The sequence below is a fragment of the Aythya ferina genome, assembly GCF_964211825.1.
Source record: "Aythya ferina genome assembly, chromosome: 1".
NCBI lineage: Eukaryota > Metazoa > Chordata > Aves > Anseriformes > Anatidae > Aythya > Aythya ferina.
Genome location: NC_140296.1, coordinates 140,163,063 through 140,182,138, shown reverse-complemented (window position 1 = coordinate 140,182,138; position 19,076 = coordinate 140,163,063). Strand labels below are relative to the sequence as shown.

General features: G+C 39.4%; 1 protein-coding gene across 4 annotated transcripts in view; it reads left to right on the top strand.

Moving 5' to 3' along the window:
* DERA (deoxyribose-phosphate aldolase) overlaps window positions 1–14,230 on the top strand; it is a 53,905-nt gene extending 39,675 nt beyond the window's left edge. For all 4 annotated transcript variants that reach the window (XM_084498604.1, XM_084498603.1, XM_084498607.1 and 1 more), the window contains 3 exons: window positions 8,060–8,172; window positions 11,758–11,907; window positions 13,635–14,230. In XM_084498604.1, coding sequence (XP_084354730.1) covers window positions 8,060–8,172; window positions 11,758–11,907; window positions 13,635–13,691 — 320 coding nt within the window. In that variant the 3' untranslated portion in view covers window positions 13,692–14,230. The remainder of the gene's footprint in view (window positions 1–8,059; window positions 8,173–11,757; window positions 11,908–13,634) is intronic.
* The last annotated feature ends 4,846 nt before the right edge of the window (window positions 14,231–19,076 follow it).

Below are 19,076 nucleotides of genomic sequence, written 5' to 3'. Positions count from 1 at the left end.
GGAAACTCCCCCCACGCTGTGGCCTACACATATGGGTCTTTGCAGTTTTGCCAGATATCAAATTATCAACGTGGGAAGAGAAGAATGAAGAACTCTGAGGGGTAGCAACCTCCTTATATTAAATGTAATATTATAAAAATAATAGTAATTGAGAAAGAAATAATAGCTGGTGACACTTGCCATTTTAACAACTCTGCCTTGAAATACACTACATTGTTGGTAACTAAGGCCTTCCAGCGTGTTCCTCTTTTGGTATTTGTTGCATCAGAAGGAGAACAACACCTTCTGTGGTGGCAGAGCCTACATGCTCATAAATTTATTGTATTGAAGAATTTCAAGTGTCATAAAAACTAAGCCAAGTACATAACATTTTCCTAGTAATCACGTGATTACTGAAAGGGGTAGGTTCAGCTTGCTATTTAAGTCTGTAAGTAACCTATTCTATACCATTTCTTAAAGCCAGGAGGAAACAAAGGCATTACAAACTGGAGACTGGTGAGATCAGGCACTTCGTGTTTATCATGCAAATCCAAAGGGAGGACATTGGCCCCAAAATGCTCTTGGGAAGTTCTTTTGGTACTGGAAATCTCCCCAGTGCAGAAAAAGCTCTACAGAAGCCTCTGCCTGTGCTAGCTGCCTCCTTATATGTAGGAGACAGTATGGATGAGCAGCTGATGCTGGCTGTTTGTCCTCTGCATGGCAAAGAGAAGGCTGAACTGGAGAATTGAATGCTGGACAGATTCTGACTGTGGCATTAAGACATGACTTTTAAATCTCAAAAATCAATTGCGCCTTCCTCTGGGTTAGAGTCGGAACAGAATCTTAAACTGCTTTTATCATGAAGTGTTGAAAAACACTCAAAATGACATTGAAGTATCATGATTTTGGCTCTATTATGTATTTTATTTTAAATCCTTAAAATTCATAGTACCTTCTAATCTTGATAAAGTAGACTAATTTTCCAGTTGCTTTGTTCAGTATGGAGTATCTCCAAATGGATTTTAAGCAGCTCTTTTTCAATTTGAGTAATTTTGTTACAAGCTAATAGACAATATGTAAGTGTACTGACTTATAATGTTAACATATTTGTTTCAGAGTTGCTATCAACATTAAAAAGCACAAAACTAAATCTGGTTGCTAAAATAAGGTATGCGATATGCCATGTAGTGCTGTGATTCCAAACAGTCATGCATATTTATTATTTACTTCCAAGTCATAGCACTATTACTGGTAGATATATCAGGGCTTTAGCCACAATTTTTATTGTGTCATGTACTAGACAACATTTTGTGAGACTAAGATGTATTGATCCAAAGCCAGGAATGCCAGCAGGGAAAAAGCCTGATCTAGAACATTACTGTTTTAATTATATCACAGTTTAGGATAGTTTAATGTTGTTTAGATTATTTTAAGTGTGAACAAGTAAATGATGCAATACAATTCAATGTTTGTAGAGGAAGCTTAATGGGTGAGATTTTCAAATCAAATCTAGCTTCTCCCACTTTTTTTTCAGCTCAGCTCAGTACAAGCACATGGCTGGGTGTTGAAAACCTGAGTGCCTGCATCTCATCTGAAAAGAGAGGCCAACCTTTATGTGGCTTTGTAATGGAACAGCAACTTGTTTTAGCAGCAACCAGTGTGTCACGGATAAAGTGATGAGAATGAATGCAGTGGTTCCTTCTCAAACACCCATCGTACCTGTAGCTGCTGAATGTGTGATACTAACACTCTGCCAGAGCAGGGAAAGGTCACCTTCCCCCTCATAGCCCCTGGCTACGTCAACGTCCTCATACAGAGACAATGTGTTATTTTATAACCTTTAGCTTTTTTATGCAATTTATGACTTCTGGATGTTAGGGTGAGCTGCAGAATTCAGCCATCGCTATCTTTGCAGCAAAGAGTGGGAATGAGGTGTTGAAAGATGTGACTGCCTTTTTTGTAGGTCACCTCAGTGTAACAGTGAAGATGATGGTGGCAATGAGAGGGAGCGGGTCTGCTGCTCTGTGCTTTCCTGCGCTGCAGTGCACTTCCACTAGATTTTATGCAGTGCTATGCCTACCTCATCAGTAACACCATCCTGTTTCCAGCTTTGCAGTGTAGTTTGTGAAAGATTTTATTTTGGGGATTTTTCTGGGGGGTGGGAGGTTGGTTGTGGTTCTTTGGCTCTTCAAGTATTTTGGTATTTTGTGTCTTGCTCAAAACCAGAGGCAAGTGGCAAACCACACTGTTGTCTGTAAAGGATAACAGCATTATGACTGGATAAGCTGAGAGGAAAGGTATATTTTTTTTCTCAGTGATAATTGCAAAGTTGCCATTAGGTGTTGGGATATATTGATTTATTTATTCTTTCTACCTTTAGCTTGTCATGTGTCGTTAGGCAAACTGCTTAACCAATTTCAGTATTGCCATCTGCAAAACAAAATAAGGTTAATATAGGTCATTACTGTAGAGCCCTGGAGTGTAATGCATGGTACACGTTTTTGAATAAGTATAAATGAAAATCTCAGTAAAGAAGCATGAAATTTAACAAGCAGAAAACAATATAGGGATTCCTTAAGTTTCCATGTGGTCCCAGTAGTTGGTCTTGGGAAAATGTCCTGCTGCTTCTTCTTTGGAGAGGACAAGGAATGACTGTGCAGTGGTGCACAACTGCCTGCACTGCTCCTGCACCTGTGCCATATTCCAGCCTGGCAATATGGGAGGGAACTGGGAGCATCTTTTTCATATGTTTTAGTGTAGTTTGAAGCCAAAGCCAAGAGCCACCACTGATGAGAATCCCAGCTGTGGCCTTTGAGATTGGAGCATGTCACATGTCAGTTAATTATTTTTCCCTTTCACCGTGTACAGTAGGAATTGGAATGGAAGAAATGTTCTAAAAACAACAGAAGTTGTTTTTATATATATCAGAGTGACAGAAGGTGGTGTGGATCTTTCTTTTGAACCTTCTCGAGAAACACATTTTAAATGAACACACAAGAAACTAATACTAATTAAGTAATAGTATCCTATGGAGACCTGTGGTAGACACTATAATAGTGCATTAGCAAGCTATGCATAATTCAGCAATGCTGAATTCTTTCAGAGATCATCTACAGGGAATTTTGCATAAGTATGGACTTAATAATTTGTCCCTTTGTGTGTGTGCGTAAGTGTTCCTAAGGGCATCATTTGGCCTGCAGATCGCCTATTACCAGAGATGGTGTACAAGAAAAGAAGCATCCATTTCTAGTCTTGAAAACGAAGCTGAGATGATAGGATGGGTCATTATAAAGGTTGTCTTATTTGTAAACAGACTTTAAACGTGGAGCTCCATGGTGCAATTTTTTTTTTCCTCATACAGGTACTTTTCAGAAAAGAATTGGAAAAAATAAAAAGTTCACAAAATACCAAGTTATAAGCCAGGAATTTCAAAAATGGTAGCTTGACACCAGCATATGAAAACATGTATAGGTACCTAAATAAGTGGTCTGGCAGTGTAGCCATGTGTGATGGAGTTCAAGCTACTCAGTGAGCTACTGCTCAAGTGAGTTGTCACGGATGTGTATTCTCTTCTCCTCAATAGCAAAGTTAAGCTGGAAGGAAATGTCTTTCATATTGCAACTGGAGTTGTAGGACATGTAGGGGGACTATTACAATGCCTCAGCTAACAAGAATTAGCTACTTCATTAGCCTTTTGTATCTTGCCCTGCCTCTCATTTTCAGTGAGTTGATAGCCTGGTAGCCCCTAGTCGGGGTAACCACGTGTGAATCTTAAGACCCCTATTTTAGGTACTCATACAAATAAAAAGATGGGTTGCTTATGCAACTTTATGCATATTTGATAATGTATTATTTTATCATTGCTACTTTTCCAGTACAAACAGCAGGGGCTTATGCAGGTGCCCTCAACAGCATGACTCTCTGCCAGTACTACTAGAAGTCTTGTGGGCATGTGTTCACCCCGTGCTGCTATATATTGGTTTATCTGAGTTGCAGCAACCAAGATACATTTCTGCTCATTGCAAGTATGTACAAGGTAGTATGGCATAATTGTCCCTCTGCAAGCGCCTGTCTCTGAACTATTGTTTAGAACTGCCAGACGTATCTTTGCTCTTCATTAAGAGTAAGGCAACAACACAGAGTCAGTAGTTATCAGGAGATAATCATTCCCCAAGGGCATTTGAAGCATTTCACAACCAAAAGGTTGTGATTACTCCACGATTGCTATACTGCTTATTATTGCTTATTGCTTAATTATGGAACCATAATTCGTTTCCTGGATGCTCTAATCTAAATAACATTCTCTGGTTTTCGTGCTGTGCTTCATTTTTACGTGGACTGGGAAGCTTTGTGGTGTTCTGAGATGACAGAGGGAATAACAATGGGTTAGGCCAGTTGTGCCAGCTCTATTCTGGCCTTCAGGAGACCAGGACGTTCAATTCCTACCCTGCCAAATGCTTGCCGAGAAGCCTTGGGTAACTCGCTCCTTTTCTGTATGCCTCAGCACTACACTCAGGTACAACATTAAATAGGGCCATATAAGTATCTAGGATAGATAAATTTAATGGGCTTCATCTTAATCTCTAGGTGTGGATTCACACAACAAGCTATGAAGGCACAGCTTTTAATTTAGCATGTGCAAATTCAACTGGCTTGTTTTAAATGGCCTTTGGTTGAGTGCAGTGGCTGAAATGTGTGTGAAGGGTGAGAGAGCAAAGGAAGAGGGGTTTAGTATCTTAAAAAAATACTCCAGCTCATGTCACAACACATGTGACCACAACCCAAGTGGCCTGGCTCTCAACTGTGCAGAGAACTTGGTTTCTATGTACAGACTGGCAATGGTCACATTTCTTCTGGTTTATACAGATTTCTGTCTCCAATTACATGAAAGCAACGTTTGCTGGGCCTTGGTGCTGTAAAGCATTCCATGCAGGTGGGTTACTGGGTTTGCAGCAAGCCAAGCTGAAACAGGCATCTAATGCTGCTGTGTTTCAAAGGGCTTTGATGTCTGAACTCTTTAGTGATTCAATGAGTCGTGCCTGACTCACTGCCTTGTAAGGTAGTACGTTACTGTAGTCACACGCTGGAAAAGAGTAAAAAGTGTGGCCTTTTCCAGGCTCACTGGTCTACAAGTCTACACTGATAAACTCATTTTTTAAGTTTGACTTAATTTTTCGGTAACATACCCTAAGGAAGAGGAAAGTGACCCAGGATGTATTTTAATATCACCCTTGATATTTGCATGTACACATTCATAGGAAGATGAGAAGATGCATGATAAATTTTGGTTTCTAAATCATCACCTAAATTTCCAGATGATACTCCTGCTGAACTTCGTTCCTTAAACTTGTTTTTGAAAACATGAGTAAGAAATAGAATTGATGAAACACTTTTTATTATTACAAGGCTGGCATAAATTCTACTTAATGAGCTGCTTTTTATGGCTGTAGTTGATTTTTAAATCCCCCTTTTCATTACTGAAATCTACACGCTAATAATACGTACATTGTGGTGCTCTCTGTTAGCGTGCATCTTCTGAGTTCTGTGAGAGGCTGCCTGGAGTCCTGCAAGGAAGCTCTTGTATCATAAATAGAATTTGTTCGGGAAATAAAAATGTATTGTTTTCATTGTTAGAGGATGCTACTAAATTGGCTGTATGTTTGTCTAATAATCACATCTAAAGCTGATTATTCTGGTAATAGCCTTAAGATATTATTTAAAAATAAATATATAAATGCACTACTTTTGTACTAATACTAGTTTTTAATCTCTTCTTGTTTCTATGAAGTCTGAATGAGATTTTCAAAATTGAATAATAATTTGATCCGTTAATCTTTTGAAGCTAGTAATTTTATTTTCCCCTCTTTGCAGTCTCTGAGGCTTGCAAATGAATAGAGCTTCATTACTGGAGTCTGCATTTAATAACCATTATCCATTATCTTGTAATTAAGACTCCCTGTAACGAATCATGAGGACAATGCAAAAATACATAGTACATTTCTTTAATGAACTGGAAAATGTTCATCTTGTTCTATTTAGTAATGAGTTGCTGAATAGTCGTTAAATCCACTGGAGAATAGAGCTAGATGGATTTTGAAGACTATCTTGAGTTTGTGGTTAATCTATTAGAATTAAAATTTCATCTTCTATTTTTATCAACAGCTGATTAGAAGTCATTCTGTTTGACCAAATTGATTAGAAGACCATATACAAGGGCAGCTGTTGTTTAATGAAAGTTTTTAATGAAACTGTACCATAGAGACTTGTAATTATAAGACTTATAAAAGCTTTGACTTACCTTATACTAGAAAAAATGAAAAGTATCGCGCTGAAGGACTTTAAGTGCTACATTTTAAAAGGGAAATTAAAAATATAATTTGGCATTGTTAAAGTTTCACTTCCACTATTATTTGTTTTAACATGACTATCAGATGTCCACACTGTCTCTCTGAAAGGGAGTAGCTCTGAAATATATAACTCAACTATCTCTCATATGTGCTCAGTTCTTTGTAAAGCTCAATCAACTCTTAATTGTCTCTTTTTCAAACTGCAACTTTGCTGGAGTTAGAACTTGTTTCCTGAGTAGTTGCTTCTTTTTCGAATGGGAAATGTCATAGGGTGGTGCAACTTAAAACACCAATGCCTAGGTGGGAAGCCTACAGAAAGAGCCATGGTCTTAGAGGAGACAATGTTAGTGATACAGTTCAATTATATTTAAACTACAGGACACTGAAGCATGCCTGGCTTTGTCTCAACTTCCCAACAGGTTCAAACCTAGCTGTGTGCCAGCCTTCATCAGAAAGACAGGTCTCTGGAGCATGCCGCAGCACACGGTCAAAAACGTAGTCTAGGCAACTCCTTACTTTCAGCCAGTAGTGAAAGTTCCCTTTCTTACTCTAGGGGATGTCACAGAGGCATCATCATTCAAATAAGAGACAAAGTGGACCCTAAGCCAAATCTGAAGTGGAAGCAGATGCAGTTCCAATTGACTTAAGTGGATGATGCACTACTACACTGTGTTTGAATTAGCCCTCTTCTCCTCCCGATTACTTTTGATAATTAATGATCCCACAGTACACCTTTTCTAAGTAGGTTCCCAGGAGTGAAGTATGCCCTAATGCAATTAAAGAAGTTTTGTCATTGTGTTCTGTCAGTGCAGGATCATACACTGCAAGGCATTTGTTGTTGTTGTTGTTGTTTTTAGTTTCTTAGCTTTTCATAATACTGTGCTCCTGGATTCATTTTAAGTCAAACTGAAACAGCAAGAATGTACAAGAACACTTCACAACTATTCAGGAGAGACAGTGAGGAATATTGTATAAAAATGAGAAAACATAAAAATTAAGCCAAGGCTAACTCTCCTTCTTTAAATAAGAATTTTTGACCTTGTTACTGTATTATATCAGGCAATGGCTTTAAGTATAGTAATTTGCAATGTTACAATCATAAAATACAAATGAAAGGACTTTTTCCCCTATTTACAGTATTACACATCTGGTTTCATAAACACACATGGGATTTCTTTCCTTCCACTTTAAACAGCTGCAGGAGATATGATACTAGACTGTCAAATATGAGACTAAATGGATGCAAACTGAAATTACAAATCTGATGGAAATTGTTTTTATTCAGAAAGATCCTTGTGGAAGTATTAAAATGTTAGTTTATATGCAACATTTGTTTAGAGGAAATCATTTTCTTTATTGTGGTTAATCTGATATCTTTCTTTTTTGTGTGTGTAGCAGATGTAACACGTGTATATATTGAATGTGCATACGGGAACATATACTATATTGGACTGTCCTGAAGAGATTGTTAGTGCGATAGCTAGAGCAAAGGATTAAAAGCTGAGGTGTTCATTTAGACCCTGGGAAGTCTGAGTTGCTCAGAAACCGGATGGGTAACTCACCTTCCTGTTCCAGCCTCAGCTGGTGCAAGGTTAATATCAACACCACAGGGACGTGTAAAGGGATGCTTCATAATTGCTGTGAAGGATGAGGACATCCTTGGAGGGCATGAACTACATATGTGCACAGTGGCTTATTCTAAAACTATCATGCACCTTTTTACTTCCTTTAAGGTTCTGATTTTATAAAGACATCTACAGGAAAGGAAGTGGAAAATGCAACCCTTCCAGTCGGAGTAGTCATGATGCGAGCCATTAAAGAATTCTACTGGCAAACCGGCAACAAGGTACATTCTTGTGACCTTTCTAAAGATAGACCAAACAGGTTTACTCAGAAGAAAATAAGACTGGAACGCTTTCAAAATGCAGAATATATAAATTTGCATATGTTATCTTCCATGGCTATAGAGCAGTAGGTAATGGAAGTGGAACTTCTCTCATGTATTCCTCTTTCCATTTGCTAATAATTAAAAAACCAAAAGTCCCAAACCAAAAGACACCTTTGCCTTCCCTCCCTTGATTAAATGTCAGTTAATTCCCTAAAAGCTCACGCAGTCTTGATACATCCTGTGTTGCATTTGGTTTTGAGTTCTGTTTCACCATTTAAGATATTTAAATCGTCATCTCCATAAATCTCAAGCTGACAGTGATTGGCATGCTCCTATAAACCTCATTGGAGCTATACAAATGTATAGCCACCAAGAGTCCATTCAGTGTACACAGCTCTATTTTCTGGCTTTGTTCTGGCAACCCAAAGAGTAAATTTTGATCTTTTCTTTTCTTGGAAGCCAGAGAGGCTTTCCAAAGGAACAAGAAGGCAGATCCAGTTGGATCCTGTTGTCTGAGGTGGAGGGAGAGCAGGACAGCAGCTGAGAGAGCGTTACACCATTTATCCCTCAGGTCACTGTCAAGGGAGGTCAGTGGCAGTGAGGAGCAGGGAGAAAAGAGGAGGTTCTCCAGGAAGGCTTAAGACAGTTCTTGCCTCCCATATCCTGGGGACAAGTGATGTCGCCAGTTAGATCTGGTGCAGATGTACAGCAGTAGGCTTTGTTGTCTCCTGAGGCCTCGGGGAAGGTGACTGTATTTTTAGCTAAGACCCTCTCCCCACTTCTGGGTCACTTTCTGTCCTCTCCAGCTTACCCTTCTGCCCCTTCTGCAGATGGCATTTCGAGGTGTAATGTTAGGACATGGGACGACCAGTGGGATAGAGGGATAGCTCTGAGATAGCTTCAGGGGCTGTTGGATCTTGAGGGACCAGGTGACAGCAGGATAGATGTGTGTCCCTCTCCTCTCTGTAGATGTCTAGATGAGGCCAGCTTGGATCCTTGGGCTGTCTTCACCCCTACCTTCCCTAGTCTGCATCTCTCTCTGACATGGAACAACTCCAGCATCTTGGATAGTCTTGCTTCTTCAGGAGCATCATTGCTGCCAACCTGAGGCAGATCCCTTGGGCCAGGTGACTCGCCTCGGCACAGGTGCTGCATACAGGAGCTGTGGTTGGCTCTGCCGCATCTGCAGAGTGTTGTACATATAATAATTGGATATAAATATTGAATTCACCTTTTGCTTTAAAAGGGTGTATTCATGGTATAAAATATGTTATTAAGAATGAGTGCTTATGTCTGTGTATGTCAGAGAATTAGACGTAAACTGACTTCATGTGCTTTATTAACTGAAGACAATATTATCAGTGACAAGAGATTTCTAAATGGTATCTTTAACAAACTAATTTTGCTGCTGTAGGAATGCTTTCTAGCAAGGCGTTGGCTGGGAAAAACAGGTTAATACAGAAATTAAACTTCTTCGAGGAAAGGAACAAGTTGCAGAGTAACATTTATTGAATGATAAGCTGCGGTGGTGATATGAAAAGTGTGCAATATAATGGGAAATAATCTTTTCCTGTCATTATTGAAGGACATACATAAATTGGTTTTTCTGTTGGGAAAACCCCCAATCCAGAAAAACTTATTACTTTTAATAATATAAGGTGAAGAGAAAATTCTTGAGGAGATGAACTTATTAAGCAAAATAATGAAATACTGTGAAACAGCAGGGAAGTGGTAGCTGGACTTTATACCACTCTTGAATTAAATAACCCCCCTTCCTTTTTGCGTTTTTATGGCAGTCAGATGCCCCATTTGGAAAGATGGTAAATGGGGGGAGAAGACAGGCTTTTCTTTGTCAGCTTTTTTTTTCTTTTTTTTTTTTTTCCCCAAAGAAAAGAGCTTTCAGAATTTGCAAAAAAGGGAAAGGAATTTTGCTTGGTGCTTTAATTGCCTTATTAACTGTATTTTACTTGTTTTTCCCACAGATTACCTCAAAGAGCTGTAATATTTCTAGGAAGAAATCTAAATTTGAATTTGATTAGGATTTCTCTTCCTGAGGGAAAACACAGTCCCGCTATTTTAATTTATTGTCTAGAAGATGTTTTTCCAGTTGCTGTGGTTTAAATTCCTTTTGGAAATCTAATGTTAACAGATGTATGCATACATTTATGCATGCATCCATCCATCCACAAAAACACAGTCTTTGTGTTTTGGATTTATCAAGCCTTTCCTGTTATAGTTCTTTATAATCTTATTGGAAATATGCTGTTATCACAATGCTTCAGTGTTAGAGAAGGATTTATTCTATGTGTGTTTGTCCTGAAATTCCTATAAAAATTGCCAAACATATTTAAAATGACAGATACTTTTTGATTCTACTATCATATCTATAAGGTACAAAGAAGTCATCGATGCATTGAGGTTTTAGGAATGTATATACAGTAACCAGAACAATAATTCTTACAGAAGGAGGCTAAAGTGAAGGACTACCCAAAGTAAAGATGTGAGGGAGAGGGAAATGTAGAAAGCATCACTATGTGCTATTGTATATATGCAGATTTTCTTCTTTAATGAAGAAACACTTTTTTTCCAATTCTTATTTTCCATGAATTTAAAAGAAACTGCTGCTTGCCAACATTTGAGCTAATGCAAGCAATAAAATTTTTGACCAGGCTTTTGGTAACTGTGCATCACAAGCTCTGTCTTAGAATGAGATGTGTATAGATGGCACTTAACCAAGATTGGCATTAGGGGTGCACATCTGGTCACCTCAGTGTTGGTTCATGGGTTCATGGATTTCAAGGCATGCTCTACCTTAAAGATAGGTTTTTCATACATGGCAGTTCACCTGACCAAGTATGACACTTCTCTCATGTAGTGTCTGAAAGCTTAGCCATTGTGTGGTGGGAGAGAAGTTTTGCAGTTCCTGTAAAACAATTTCAATTTCTGGTAAAGACAGACATAATTTAAAATTTGAAATTTGGAAAATTTTAGTGAAAATGCTCCAAATAAGTTTGAATTTACAGCCCAATCATGTGTAACTGTGGCACACAGGCTTTTTATAAAGTACAGATCTCTCCTGCTGCTCTTCACACAAGTCAGCTGCATCACATGCCTGATTTCAGTATTGTTGGTGTTACACTACTGCATGTATATTTGGTGTGATTTATTTGAATTAGATTGCAACACAGGCAGTAGGTGATATGCAGATATCCCTGGCTCTGCCTACATTGCTTGTCCTAGTATGTGTTATGGGCAAAGTTCTCTCAAACCCAGCTCCTGAGAAAGTGTAGAGGTGTCAAAAGTATTACTCCCTGCCTTGCTTCCCTTCAGGGCAAAAGTTCTGTCTTTCACAGTGAGGACTGAGGCCTGATGACTCTCAGCACTAGTCCAGACCTAACGCTGTTTGCAGTCAGATACTTACCGAACAGAATGTGCTATATACACCACAGGCACATTTAGACTGCTGGTGTACAAATGCTGATTGCTCTTCTGGGGCTGTGATGAATGAAAATGTATATTGCATTTCTTTTTTTCTTTATAAAGGTTGGATTTAAACCTGCTGGGGGTATTCGGACAGCAAAAGAAGCTATTACTTGGCTTATGCTGGTGAAGGACGAACTGGGAGTGGAGTGGCTAAAGCCAGAGCTCTTTCGCCTGGGTGCTAGTAGTTTGTTGGAAGATATTGAGAAACAGGTTAGTTGCTAACAATTTTCAGACTGTGGAAGAGAAAATGTTATCTTTCTAAACGTGCCAGCTTACTGTTTTTGCAGAATATACTTTTTGATGCTGTTGAGAAGGTAACAGAACATACATCTAATGCATTATTAATGACAAGTTCACTTCCAGCCCAGTATTGTTTTAAATTTGGCCTGTCATTGCCAGCTCCTGGGAATCTGGTATTCTGGGCAGCGGACAATTGTCTGGGCCGGTCTCACAATGCGGTAGGCAAAGGAGCTCAGTTTGTACATATGTAGAGTCTTTTAAGAATACATGGTAGTGCACTCCCCTGCACTTCTGTCTGTTGCCAGTTCAGCTGGCTCTCAGAATACTGTACGGACCCTTTGTGTCACTGTCACAACTGTTCACAGTGTATTTCCGTGCTGTGAAGAAAGTCACGTCTCATTCTGCATATGGTACTGCTGATAGAGAAGTTTTAACATATTGATTATTTCCTGGGGAAGAAAAAGCAATTGTTTCCTACAAAGCCTCATTTTTGTAATTGCTTTTATTTTTGTTCAGGCAGATCACTGTGTTTCCTGGCAGACAAATAGTGTAGTTCCCAGTAGTTCAGTGACAATGTGTAGTTCCCAGTAGGAAGAAAGATTCTGACCTATCTGCCCTGTGACCTGCCTCACTGTAGTAGGGGATCTACCCCAAAGAATACAACGTAATTGAAATGGCATAGCTTCATAGGACGGACTATACCATTAGGGCTGCTGAACTTCACTGTCATGCTCATTAAGCCCAGGAGATGAGGTGACAGTAGCTCTAACCAAGAAAATGGTTTGGGAGCCCTTGTGCTGTTGCTGCTGGTGGGAGAACAGAGCTGTGTAAAGAGGCTGAAGGAGAAAAAAACTTAAGTCCTCTGCCCATATTTTTTCTAGCAACTGAAATACTGACATGTCTTAAGAAAAATATAACAGCTGAAGGATGCTGGGTGAATATTTGTGAGACTTTTGAAACCCACAGGTTCCCTCTTGCTTTGAGGATAATACTGGCTTCCTTCACTGCCAGCCTGTCTCTGCCTCTCACTTGACCTAAAATCATGTCCCTGGTTAAGCAGTGTGAGCTTTTGTGTTGCCACTGCCATCACTGCTGGGTCTTACAAGACAGCCACTGTATGTGACACAGCTTGTTCTGATTTCTTAAGGGTGGCATCCTTTTGTCTGCCAGGGATTGCACGAAGACCCCAATCATGACCAAAGCTCTGCTATACTCTGCCATCTAAAAACATGTATCATAAAATGTGCCATTCATTATATTCACTAAAAGAAATATATAAAAAAGCAAAACACAGAAAATGGAGAAACCTCCTGCCCTAAGGCAGTACAGTAAAGAAAATGAAATGAACCATATAAAAGCATAAACAATTTTGAATACTTTGAATATTAGAAATAATACTAAATTCATCAAAATCAGATTACAGTGAGAGTAAAGCATTGTCTCCTACTTGTCTGTTTTTGAAAGCTTATTTAAAAACAGGAGTTTTTACTTTTTTTTCCAAGGAAGGCAACAAGAGCCCTTAGTTCAGATCCTATAAACAAGTATATGAAGGTATACTACATCATATTTTATGAACACACGCACACAAATAAATATCCGTCATCTTCATCTGACATGCCTTTAATTTATTACGTCTATGGCACTTGGAAATTTATAGTCATGTGTAATTCCATCATGAATTTTCTTTCTTCTTGCAGATTTTCCACCATGTGACTGGCTCTTATGCACTTCAGCATGACCTGGCAATGGCTTAAATGCAAAATCAACTCAGGATTATTTTTTAAAAGAGGTCTTTAAAAAAAACAGCATTCAGAAGTCTTCTGACAAGCGAGTGCGTTTGACAGAATTAAAGGCCTAATTCTCCCTTCTTCATATTTTATAGTATTTAAAAATATGCTCAAGTCTGCTGGTTGTACTTGATCCAAAAGTAGAAAAAATGGTAATTCAGAAACAGTTAAATAGTTAATACTTACAGATTTGCAAAGTTAATCTTGCAAAGTCTTCCTCAGACCAGCCTGAAAAGCTTATTAATGGCAACACTGAAATACTATGAAAAAGATTTAGGTGGCCTGGTAACACTTTGCAGTCTCAGAATATGAAATATCTAACTAATGTTTCAGATTGCTAATTAAGAGCTACAGATCTTGGAACAGCTTTCCATTCACCTCTGACTAAATCTTCTGCACAGATATTTGGCACTATTAATTGTTATGTTGATTCAATTTCAAGCATTGTAACCTGAGAAAATGAAACTTGGTTATTTCTTTCTTTTATAAAATCTTGGTAGCAAAAACCTTTTTCTTTTATTTTTTATTCTTTCCCCCCAAACCTGGGCACAGACATCCATATTTAGACCCTTGAATAAAGGTGGCTTGATTTCTAGAACAGCTGAGTATCCACAGTTGCTCCTGAAGTTAATGGGAGCTCTGGGTGATCAGAACAACTGAAAATCAAGCAGCCTCTATATAGGTGCCTAACTATGCATTCAGGGGCCTATTTTTAGGCATTTCACTCTTAAAAATTTTAGTCTAACTTGCTTAGAAGCTCCCATTCCTGTCTCCTGTCATTTTTAAACACATTCATGCAAATCTTTGCATTTTAATGTAGTGGGGTTTGACTGTCAGTTTGCAGGTGTCACTGCTATGCTGTCTGAACTTCAGCTTTGCCATTCTGAAAACATTTCTTTAATTTAAAAGAATTGTGGCCTATGCAGGGTTTACAGCTTTAATGAAAGAATACTTTTCTCAGAGCACATTAAGAGTAATGCCTAAATTATCAACACCTTTTGAATATCAGACTGGAGCTAGTAGATTCATTACTTCAGAGCTGCATTCTCCTCACTAACCAGAGTTGTACTAAAAACTTAATTATCTTATCATCATGACTAGTCTCACTGACTTAAGTAGGTCTCATCAGGGAAGTAAGAGGAGGATTTTGCTGTAAATCAAGCTACGAGGTACATTTATTACAAAGAGATCTTGACTTCATAAAGATAATAACTCAGTTATTTATCTGGTTAAACCACCTGAGTCACTACTGCTCTATAAAACACATTGGACAGATAGGAAAACTGAGCAGGAAAAAAGAACAGAGAAGCAACATATACAGAAATCATAATCCTATATGCCGTGCTTAGTACTAAAAATAGGCCTTCATTTCCCAGTAAGTAGTTCACCCAAGGCTCTCAAGCTTTTTCTGGTTTAGGTCTCAACACAGCAAATGAGGGCTCAGTAGACTGAGCTGTGGCTGTTTTCACGTTTGTTTTCAGGGGAAGTTGCCTTCCTTTGCCACGGGATTTGCCTTCTGGTCTCACCAAAAGTTTCTGGAAGGAAAAAGTCCAGTCCCTGTTTGCGTGTTTAAAGTAAAACTCTGCTGCTGAACTTCCAGTAATGTGGAGTCTGTTGTACAAAGTCACCTCCCATCAGCTGCCTGCCAGACCTGCCCTCTGTCATGCCCTCCCAGCCATGTCACAGGGATTTTGCTGCTGTTCAGTTCCAGTCATGTCAATGTTTACACTGTACTTCAGTGCTTCTGTCATAGAAAGAGTCACCTCACTTGCAAAGTTCACTTTTTTTTGTGGTTGATTGTCCTTTAGACATTTAGTGTTAACATAGAAACTATTCTGTAGATATGATTTGGTTTCTAGAGGAAGGACTCTAATGTTTCTTAAAATTGAGGAAGGTCCAACCATGCCTCCTATTTAATGTGAGTACCTGTGGATACATCCTCCCATTTTTCATGGGACCTATGAGTTGATTAGCAAAATTGATAGCAGAATTTGTATTTTTGTTGATGCACCCCTTTGCCTACCTTTCCCTATCTGTTTGATGTGCACATGGACTCTTGCTGTAGGTTTGCTTCAGTGGGAAGAGGTTCATTCTGCACATGGAAAGGTCTGGCTTTCTGAAAATCTGATAGTCGCTTCCTTTTTTGTTACAAATACAACAATTTAAAATACTGCGCAGCTTTAAGCCATCCAGTGTTTTGGAAGAAACTGGATTCCTAGTAAAATTGTTCAAGCATCTTTTGTGTTGAAACCTGTGATATTTTTTCTCTTTTTTTGGGGGGGGGGGAGGGGGAGGAAGGGAGAGGAGGGAAGTAGCAGAATCTGTAAGCATATTCTAATAAAGATGATTCTGATTTGGGGTGGTTTTTATTTGCTTGTTTGTTTGTTTTTTGTTCTTTTTTGTTTTGTTTTGTTTTGTTTTCCTGAGGAATAAGTAGATGACTCAGCATTACAAAGTCCAGCAGCACAAGTCCAAGGTCCACCCAGGAGGCAGAGGCAGGGCTGGAGAGTGGCACTCCTGCAACATACCTGACGGCTGTGCCTGTCCGAGTGTGGCTCCTGAGCCCATGGGTGCATGGGTGGAGAGAGTCTGGGCAGGGCCATGGGAGTGTTGGTGCTCATTCTAGCACTGGCCCCATGAGAGAGATGCTCACGTCGGAGGCTGGCAGCAGGACGTATGCCTGCACCCACAGGGATCTGGAAGTGCTCTCCGTGTGGTCTTCTGGGCTTGTGCTTGTAATGCTGCCCTTCGCCCTGACCAGCTCTGCCACTGCTGTCGCTTCCGTCTTTCCCATCGTGGCTGCCTGTTTGCTGCTATTTATTTCTCTTTGTCAAAGAAGAATTGAGACTTTATCTGGACTACTGCAGCTGGCTGTATCTGCTGCACAAAGCATGTGAAAGGTGGTGGGGACCTGAAATCAGTAACCAGGGAGGGGGCAGTGCACCATGGCTGAATAGACTTTGAGAAAAGTTCAGATTTAGCACTCTGCTTCAGGCCATTAGAAAAAGAATAGGCAATTATGCACTCCCATCTAAATATATTTCAGAGTATAACATATGTTTTGTGCGAGTCAGTCTAGTATACTAATTATTTTTATAACATTTATTCATTTAGGTTTTTAAATAGCTTCATTTTGTTAACTACTTCACTTCACAAAGAAGAGAATAAATTTGAGAAGAAAGTCAAGTAGAAACTGCAAATCTAGAATATTCTGCATCAACTTATTTACAAGAAGAGGGAATTGGGAAAAAGGGTAAGCTTTTTTCTTGTTTGTAGGAAACAAAGATATTAAATAGTAATTATATGTGAAGCATGCATATCAGCTGGGGCAAGTAATACTTTGATATCTTTATTTCATTGGTAGTATAAGTTCATTCTTTCATTTCCTTTCTGAAGCAGAGAACATACATTATATACTTCAGCACATGCTACTGAGACAGAAAGAGCTGATCTACTTTTAATTTTATTTTGCTCAGTTGGAACTTTGGCTCCCTGCCTCCTCTGGGGGAAAAAAAATAGAAACAGCAACTTTTATCCAAATCTCGGTGTGCTTTTGCTGAAATTACCAGTGCTGACATCTGGATGATATATAAAGTGTGCAGTAGGAGTAGAGGGAGGGAATTGCTTTTAATTAGATGCAACCTACCCAGGAGAAAACGATGGGGAAATGTCCATCTGGTCAGTTCTTATTTAATAGGGCAACCAAGGATAAAAGTATTTATAATATGCAAAGACATCATAACTGAAATTACTAATTGACCATTTTTATTAGAATCCTAGAGAGCCTGAACTGTAAGTTGAGGGGCAGTAAGACTTAGAAAGAAAGAAAGAAGCATCAAAAAAGGTTACAGTCCTTGCACATCCTTAAAAGGAAGAGTAAGTAAGTGATGGGTGACCATCAGGCTCCATCCAACTATATTGTGGAGACCCTTCATAATATTCTGTACAGGTTACAGCTCCATCACTTTCTGTGAGACCTACAATAACAACAGAGCAACAGAAACTGTGACACAGTTATTGTAATATCCTTTAATACAATTTAACATCGATAGAAGGAGTGCCCACAAGATGCTCTAACCATTTCTATTGTGTCTAGTAGTTTTAAGTGGCTCTGGTTTGAGCACTAGGGACATCTTGTGGATTGCTAATTCTTGGAAATTGCAGAAATATGGTCTTCTGGAAGCAGAGCTTTCTTGAAGCATAACGGTTTTAGATCTCCTGGTTCGTAGGGAACATTTGAAAACACTGAACTGAAAAGCATCAGTTTGGAACTACTTCCTTAAACAAAATGAAAACAAAGGACTTTTAATGGATGTTAACAACCCAAGGAAGTGATACTGAAATTTATTACACTTGTTTTTGTAAGTCTTGCTTTCTCTGTGGGAGGACTAGACAAAGGAGCTTTTCAGGCTCTGCTAGTAGAAGTGTCATTTCTCTACAGTACGGTGTTGTATAAAGCCAAACCCCCAAATGAATGATGCTTTGCCCAGAAAATTGGGAAAGCTTGATAAGCTCAATTTTCCATTTCACTTAATAGCATGAGATCTGTTTGAATGCAAAGACTTACGTGAGTTATCTCCTATTTACTAGTTGGAACCATCAAACAAATGAGCAAACCAACAAACCAAGTTAATTCCCATGTCTCAGCGAAGGTCAGGGCCAAGGCTGGGTTGGTTATCCCACAGTTTACGGCTTGCTGTTGCTGTCGCAGCCCAGAGAGCAGATGCGCTGCAGGAGGTGTCTGACAAGACACACTGCTGTGCCTGCCAGCTGGACAAGCCAGCCTAAGGTGTTACTGACTGAGAAGATGCCCCAAGGGTCACCAGCCTGGCTGCAGGACTGGGAGGTGCTAAATCTGTCTATAGCAATTACTGGTCCATCGAGAATACTTTTTTGCCCCTAATGCTCAGAGCTAGGCAACCAGCTTCTGAGGAGAAGCTGGAGAACTTACATTCTCCATCATTTAATTTAATCACACATAAGTTGATTAAGGATGTTACCTTCATTTCCAAGGGAAATGAAACATTTGGTGTCACATCACAACTCTGGCTAAAGGCTGCCACATCTCAGCATTGGCTGCTTTCTGCAGCGTTCAGCAGTCTTGGGCTTTCTTCAAAGCACAGGCATCATCTGAGGCAGAGTGGGGTTTCTTGCTCTCATGTACTGAAAGGCCTGAGCAAAACTAGAACAAAGTGTGACTATCTGGGCTCTGAACAAGAAAGGCTTTGTGTTCTAGTTAGCACAAATCTGTCCAATTCCAAAAAACGTGAATGCCATCGCCCCGTCTGGTAGCGACTGTAACAAGGCCTCTGGGAGGGCAGTGACAGCAAGATGTAGACAAAGGGAAAACGG